At 40.9% G+C, this 6,375-nt stretch overlaps 1 protein-coding gene across 2 annotated transcripts; it reads right to left on the bottom strand.

Moving 5' to 3' along the window:
* Position 1: 1 nt before the first annotated feature.
* LOC133133023 (zona pellucida sperm-binding protein 3-like) lies at positions 2 to 6,224 on the bottom strand. 2 transcript variants are annotated; one of them, XM_061248939.1, is made up of 11 exons: positions 5,703 to 6,224; positions 5,119 to 5,234; positions 4,932 to 5,035; positions 4,489 to 4,663; positions 4,071 to 4,188; positions 3,900 to 3,985; positions 1,995 to 2,083; positions 1,750 to 1,884; positions 1,437 to 1,526; positions 1,239 to 1,321; positions 2 to 385 (listed from the first exon to the last, which is right to left on the bottom strand). In XM_061248939.1, exons 1-11 carry the CDS (start codon positions 6,105 to 6,107, stop codon positions 128 to 130), a joined length of 1,659 nt encoding a protein of 552 aa, XP_061104923.1. In that variant the 5' UTR covers positions 6,108 to 6,224; the 3' UTR covers positions 2 to 127. The 2 variants fall into 2 exon arrangements, with proteins under 2 accessions (XP_061104923.1, XP_061104922.1); XM_061248938.1 differs by having other exon boundaries at positions 1,199 to 1,321; positions 5,703 to 6,223.
* Between the last annotated feature and the right edge of the window lie 151 nt (positions 6,225 to 6,375).

Raw genomic sequence — 6,375 nt, 5'->3', positions numbered from 1 at the left:
ATTTAGATCAAATATTTTATTGTCAGCAACAATTACATTTAAATATAGAAACATGGTCATTGGGTCTAATTTGAATCCCCTTCATCGGAAAAGGCCCCAAAACCCTCCTTCCAGCTAAATGGAAGTGTCAATCTGTCTGAAGTTGGTTCATCTGGCGGGACCACGGAGCTGGCATCCTCTTCACTTGTAAAGTCAGCAGGGCTGAATATATCCTTGCTAGTAGGGACGATGCTGTCCCTTTCCTCATTGCTAGGAGCAACTGTAGCAATTTCATCCAGGCTTGGAAGAACCGTAGGTCCAACGGGTTCATTTGAAAAGACGTCTGGATTGTCATCGTCCTTGCCAGGATGAACCACAGGGCTTGGAGTGGTATCATTTTCCTGATCTGAGAAAATAAATTCATTACCCATTTATATACACACAAAGCCAATTTACAGACTTGCCCAAATGGTCTTCATTTAATCAATTGCTTCTCAAGCCAAGTTGAACAGAAAGGTTTGCATAGTTATGCACACTCCAGGAGACAAACATTTCCTTCAGAATGGAAGCTTCATCTGCCCCATGATAACTGCGTATGTGTAGTTGGGTCATCTGTAATATTCCACAGTATTCAATTTAAGTTACATTTTAACAGATGATCTGCAATTTTATTCTGCATTACAATTTGATATTGTATTATTGCAATATGAAAAAACATGCATCATGATGAGTGTATAATTCTATGTCTACTCCCACTGCAACAATACATGTTGGATTGGTTTAATTGCCAATTAACTTCTGGAAATGGGTCACTTTATTTGTTTCAGTATTGAAATCCATTTATACATCTAAAAATACATTTATAGGTGTTACATGAATGCAATCCATTAATATGGCTTATTTTTAAACCAAGCGATTCATTTTAAGTACATTGCCCAAAGGGGCAGCATGAGCACCCAAGGTGGAAATCAACATTAATTACAAGCCCAGTTTCTTAACATTGTGCTAAACTGAACTAATCACACTGCCCCTGTGACAATTTGGTATGTTAACCATGACATTTTTAGCAATTTGTAAACATTTGAATGCATTCATGTGAGAATTTTTGCAGTGCCAAATTTTCCACCAATTTCATGCAGTTGATAAGGCCCCTTGATATGACAAAGTCCAGAACTGATTCAAATTGGAATAATGTAAAGATGTCTCGGCAGACAATTACCAGAATGAGAGCCAGTCATAATGCTCGTGCTGACATATACCGTTTCCATGTCCATCCCACTGCCCTCCTCCTCATGTATGACAGCACCAGCTTCCTCTTTGGCCAGAGGCTCCCCCAAGTGGCCTGAAAACACACATCAGTTTCTAACATTAAGCCCACATGAATAAGTATTTGCAATGGTGCCAAAGTACCTTGCATCACATTTGTTCCAATCTTCCAGTGTAGTCTAGATACTTACCATTATCCTCTTTGTTTCGAGGGTCCAAAGGGCCATTTCCCAGTTTTTCTGGGGGACCACTGGGGCCCGGGGTGGTCTCCCTCTCTGGTTCTGAGAGAAGAGTTTAGTTAATCTGAAAGCTAGCTAGACAGACAAAACTGGGTTCCCAACTACCAATATCTTTCTGATGTAGGGGTCATGGGTTGGCCCTTTGGTGCTGCATTTGAGGAGGGAGGCACAGAGCTCACACTGATCTCCATTATCAATTCTGAGAATGGACTTCACTATAACAGTTTAAGACATCTGCCATATGTTTACCCCAAGCCAGTTATACCTTCATCATTATCACCCATCTCCAGGACCTCAGCCTCCATAGGTCTGCTCTCCATCCGCTGCAGCCGAGGGGCCATGCCACCCTGCTTACTTGGAAAAACATTCAAGGGGTGCAGCGATAACTCCTTTTCCAATCCTGGAAACATATCACATATTTGTAAGGTTAAGCATACGGTACTTTTGGTAATTTTCAAAGGAGGTGCCATGTTCGAGGTTTGTTATGATAGCCATACATTCCAAGCTTACCATGGTGACTAGACTGAACTGGTTTTTCCCACATGTTAGGCGTCTCACAGTTGTCACATATCCAGTCGTTCCCATCCACAGACCTCCAACTAAAAGGAATGCAGTTAATAAAAGAAAGGTCTACAATTTCATACATAGCATTACAGAACAGAGCTTTTCCAACTTTCCTGGGGTTACTACTGTGTATACTGGTGTGTGTAACAAGGGATGCCAGTTCAGGGCATGTGACTAAAAATGATTTCAACTTGCACCACCATCTAAATCCCCCAGGGATTGTGATGTGTGCCCTCCCTCTAGGGTCTCTCAGCGAACTTATCCCTGGTTATGGGTATGCACTTTGTTGTACGTCGCTCTGGATAAGAGTGTCTGCCAAATGCCAATAATGTAATGTAATGTGTGCATTGGTTTGTTACAATCACCCAACTATACAATAGTAATAGGAATAGGAATAGGAATTGCAGCAGCAAACACGCACTGAAGTTAGCTTGAATTATTGTACAGCTATACAATGTTTTGATACAGAGTGCCGATCTGTCAACTGTATATTTTGAAACTCGAATTTAAGGACTATAAACACAGGCATAGGGTGAGTCAACATGCCAGTGAGCCTTTTTCAATGATAAGAATGTTTTAACACAAGAATCTTACCTATTGTACCTTTAAATGTCACACATAAAAGCAATTCAAACTAGTTGACTACAAATTGGCAAAGCACTTGACTGAGGTCTGTGACGGAGGTGAAAAATGGTTCAAATATTGCACACAACAAAATACTTGACTGTTCTGACCAACTCTGTTGATGAGGGGTCTCTTCCTATGAATCTATGAATAAGTTTACACTAAGCACAAAGACTGACAGAAAGGACCAAGAGCAAACTAAATCAGTTTAAACATTGCATTACTGAGCTGATTCATAACCTTAATTTTCAGAAGTCCATACTGCTATAAACCATTTCTTATGGTCTTATCGATGTAGGTAATTGGATTTTTACTTCCTCTTCCCATTGCGGAGGGGAATTATAAAATGTTCCTGTGGCTTTATGAACAAAAAGCCACGAGTGCCAGAAATTGATGTAGATGTGATAATTTTACGAGAAGGCTCAATTGATTTCTAGGTGTGGGATAGCAGAATTGCAGGCAAGAAAACTTTAGTCTAAAAGGTTTTTAGAAAGACCCTCTTGACCACACTATAAACAACTACCGTCATGTAAGGTGCATGGCTTTCAGCATGGCCAGTCAGCATTACTTTGTCATGTGGTATCCAAACATGTGACCAGTCCCTGCAAAGAGTCTATTCAGATTATGAGCCTTGCTCAAGGGCATAATAGCCCAGTGATTACAGATGTGAACTTGCAGCAGTCTGGTCACAAGACCATCCACATGGCTAAATATTATTAAATTAATGAATTTCAAACACTCATTCTGGTTTCCGCATGTACTGTGTCTCTGCTCCTTGCATTTGTGTTGTAAAGTTCCATGACTTCCCTGTTCACTGGCGTACCCAGATTACTTGTTTTCTAATGGTGTAAAGCAAGAGGTATTGCTAGTTTTAATTCTTGCCATGTAATAAGGGCTGATTTCAACCTGGGACACCTGCAAAGTTACATTTCATGCCAATCGGTTATATTAATTAACTAACTATCAGGTTGAAAAGAAAACCAGCTACTACTGGCATTGGGCCAGTTGAATCTCCCCATTCTAGACTTCAAAACACTGACACGAGTGCAGAGGTGGAAACTCCAGGTTCACAAATTAAAACTCTTCCCCAGTATTTTGTTCCAATAACCTGGATTTGCATTTTTCAAACTGACAATTAATCAGTTTCTTGACCACTATTCCAAGTCACCTGTCCACAAAGTACTTTAAATAAGAGAATCTATAATAACCAGAGCCCAGCAAACTCACCTTCCATTGATGAAGGAACAGGCCCTATTCTTGGGGTCTGCATTGTGCATGACAGGCATAGCCTTCACGTGGCAGGTGATGTAAAGCTGTGGGATGGGAGAGGGAGTCAGGCACTGGTAGCAACAGTAGGAGTGCAAACAACTTACAAACTATTTAAGTAGGGGTCCTCACTGCACTCCTCATCTCCTGGTAAAACCTGAAGGCCTCCAGGTGAATGTGGAGTTTATCATCCTGCACTCGGGGCAGGAAGTGAGAGTTTGAGCCAGTACGTCTGGCATCCATCAGGCACCTGGATCATTGAGAGATCAGAAACAGATTAGATTATTCCCGACTAACAAGGGAATAGGTTTTTTTTTTACTGAAATGCAACAATATCTAGGAAGTTTGGCTTTATTGCTGAGCATTTTTTATTGTCAGCTGTAAAAGTTCTTGATGCATTTTGGCATAACCACAGTCCTCTTACAAGATTGAGGCATGCAAGGGTGGGGGGTGTGGGATTACTATACATCTGAGGGAGATGTATAGTAATCCCACAATGCTCAGCTTCCACATTAAAAGGCAGTAATAATCCTAAAAATGTTTTCCTCACCCGTTCTCAATGAAGGAATATCTGGGGACTGAGTTCTTATCAGGGAACACTGTGGCCTCACAGCTATCCACAAACACCCGGAGGGGCATGTGGTTGGCCAATGTGACTGAGGCTTCAATGGAAATGATATCTCCCAGGAAGTAAACATTCCAGATCTTCTCAGAGAGCCAGTCACCTAAATAGATTTCAGTAAATAAATAAATAAATAAATAAATAAATAAATAAATAAATAAATAAATAATACATTTTATTCATGTTAATAAAGTTTCAAAGCATTTTATGAAAAGCATCATTTGCAAAAGCTTATGGTTTGGAGTGCATGTAGAGAGCAAAATTGAGATTAACCACAAGAAAACTTTTGTATTTTGTATTAAGCAGTAATTGATGCAAAAATAAATAAATAAATAAATAAATAAATAAAAAAGGAACCTGACTTCACTGACCATTCATGAGCCTCAAGGAAAAGCCCAGGACATCCACAGCAGACTGAGTAGATGCAAAAGGGATCCAAGTTGGATTCAGGACACTGCTGCTCACACCATACCTCCTGAATAGAAAAAGGATAAATTTACAGTAAATGCATTGTGAGGAAATTCCCAAACATGACACAATGCACAAATGCCAACTCACCTTCTGTAGTGGCACTCAATTGGAAGGACAGTACCTTCTATTCGAATTATCCCATTTGTAGAGGACACCGGGGAATATATCAGTACATTTGTGTAGATTACGGAGTCATCGGTTATCTAGGAATGACAATGGTCAGCATTTAGGACAGAAATTCACTTGCCTTCTTGCAATTTATCGCTGTAAGGCAGATATCACTCTATTCCTGGAGTGGGCAGTTACTGTAGTTTCCCTTCAGCAGCCAATTTACGTCTTGGATGATTTAGACAATAAATGACTAAAATTAAGCACTGAAGTGCAGGAACACACACAGAAAAGCAGCAGGGACTGCTGCCCTGAGCTTTATATCCCTGTCCTAAAGGTTGATTTTATATGCGTCACTGCTACCACTTTATTTTCCTGAATACGCTAGGACAACTGCTTATAGTACAGGACACCGATGTACAATTCTCACGAACAATTTGTCTGAACGTAGTTCTACCGTGGCCTACCCACTGCGTGGTATCATGATACATTTCAGGTTCCATCGGTAGTCATTTTGCCTATAAATGTGATGAACAATGAATATGGAGAGAGCAGCAAAATACCAGACGTCTGGTTCCACAGTCGCTCAGTGCCGCGACGATGGTGTATTCGGTAGCTGCAGACTGCCTTGCCCTGCATGCAGGCGTGGTCTCTCCTAGTCGCAGGTCATCCCCATCTATTAAGACTCCAGTGTTATACAGATCGGCCTTTACGACTATCTCCATCCAGGCATCGTGACACCATACCGTGATAGATTTTTGGGAATATACTTTTCCGGCTCCAATAGGATCTTGTCTTTGGTGACTGTGAAGGGTCTTTGGGGTAATTGAGGGACGCTTCACAACTTGAGGCTCCTGTTGAAGGCCATCGCCAGGGCGATACGGTGGTAAAGCGTGGCAGCTTTCCAGCAATAAAAAAGTGAGGAACAGACGTACAATTAACCATGTCACTTTCTTCCTCAGCCCCATGAAACCTCACGCCGGTCTGTAAAAAATATGGAAAAGTGCAAGTGTGTTTTAGAAAATACATCCACATAAAACCAAGCATTCGATTAATGAAACACACGTCTTTGATAAAAAGCTCTTATTAATCCCCCATGACGAAACACCAGATGTGAATTTGCATACTGATTGGCGAACCAGTCTTTGATTATACTTCCGTTTCATTTTCGTAAGTATGAAGTCCAGTGCAGCCATTCTGTAAAACGTGTAATCAAGGCGTACACTGAGCATTGTC

Source organism: Conger conger, chromosome 7 (assembly GCF_963514075.1).
Source record: "Conger conger chromosome 7, fConCon1.1, whole genome shotgun sequence".
NCBI classification, from domain to species: Eukaryota; Metazoa; Chordata; class Actinopteri; order Anguilliformes; family Congridae; genus Conger; species Conger conger.
Note: the sequence above shows the minus strand (reverse complement) of the source record. Positions and strands in the feature narration are given on the sequence as shown.

Excerpts from the sequence above, each read along its gene's own strand:
- LOC133133023 (XM_061248938.1), bottom strand. The coding sequence starts at position 6,107 with ATGGGGCTGAGGAAGAAAGTGACATGGTTAATTGTACGTCTGTTCCTC. Across the intron at positions 5,235-5,702 it reads ACTGTGGAACCAGACGTCTG|ATAACCGATGACTCCGTAAT; the intron begins GTATTTTGCTGC and ends TGTCATTCCTAG. Across the intron at positions 3,986-4,070 it reads ACCAGGAGATGAGGAGTGCA|CTTTACATCACCTGCCACGT; the intron begins GTGAGGACCCCT and ends CCCATCCCACAG.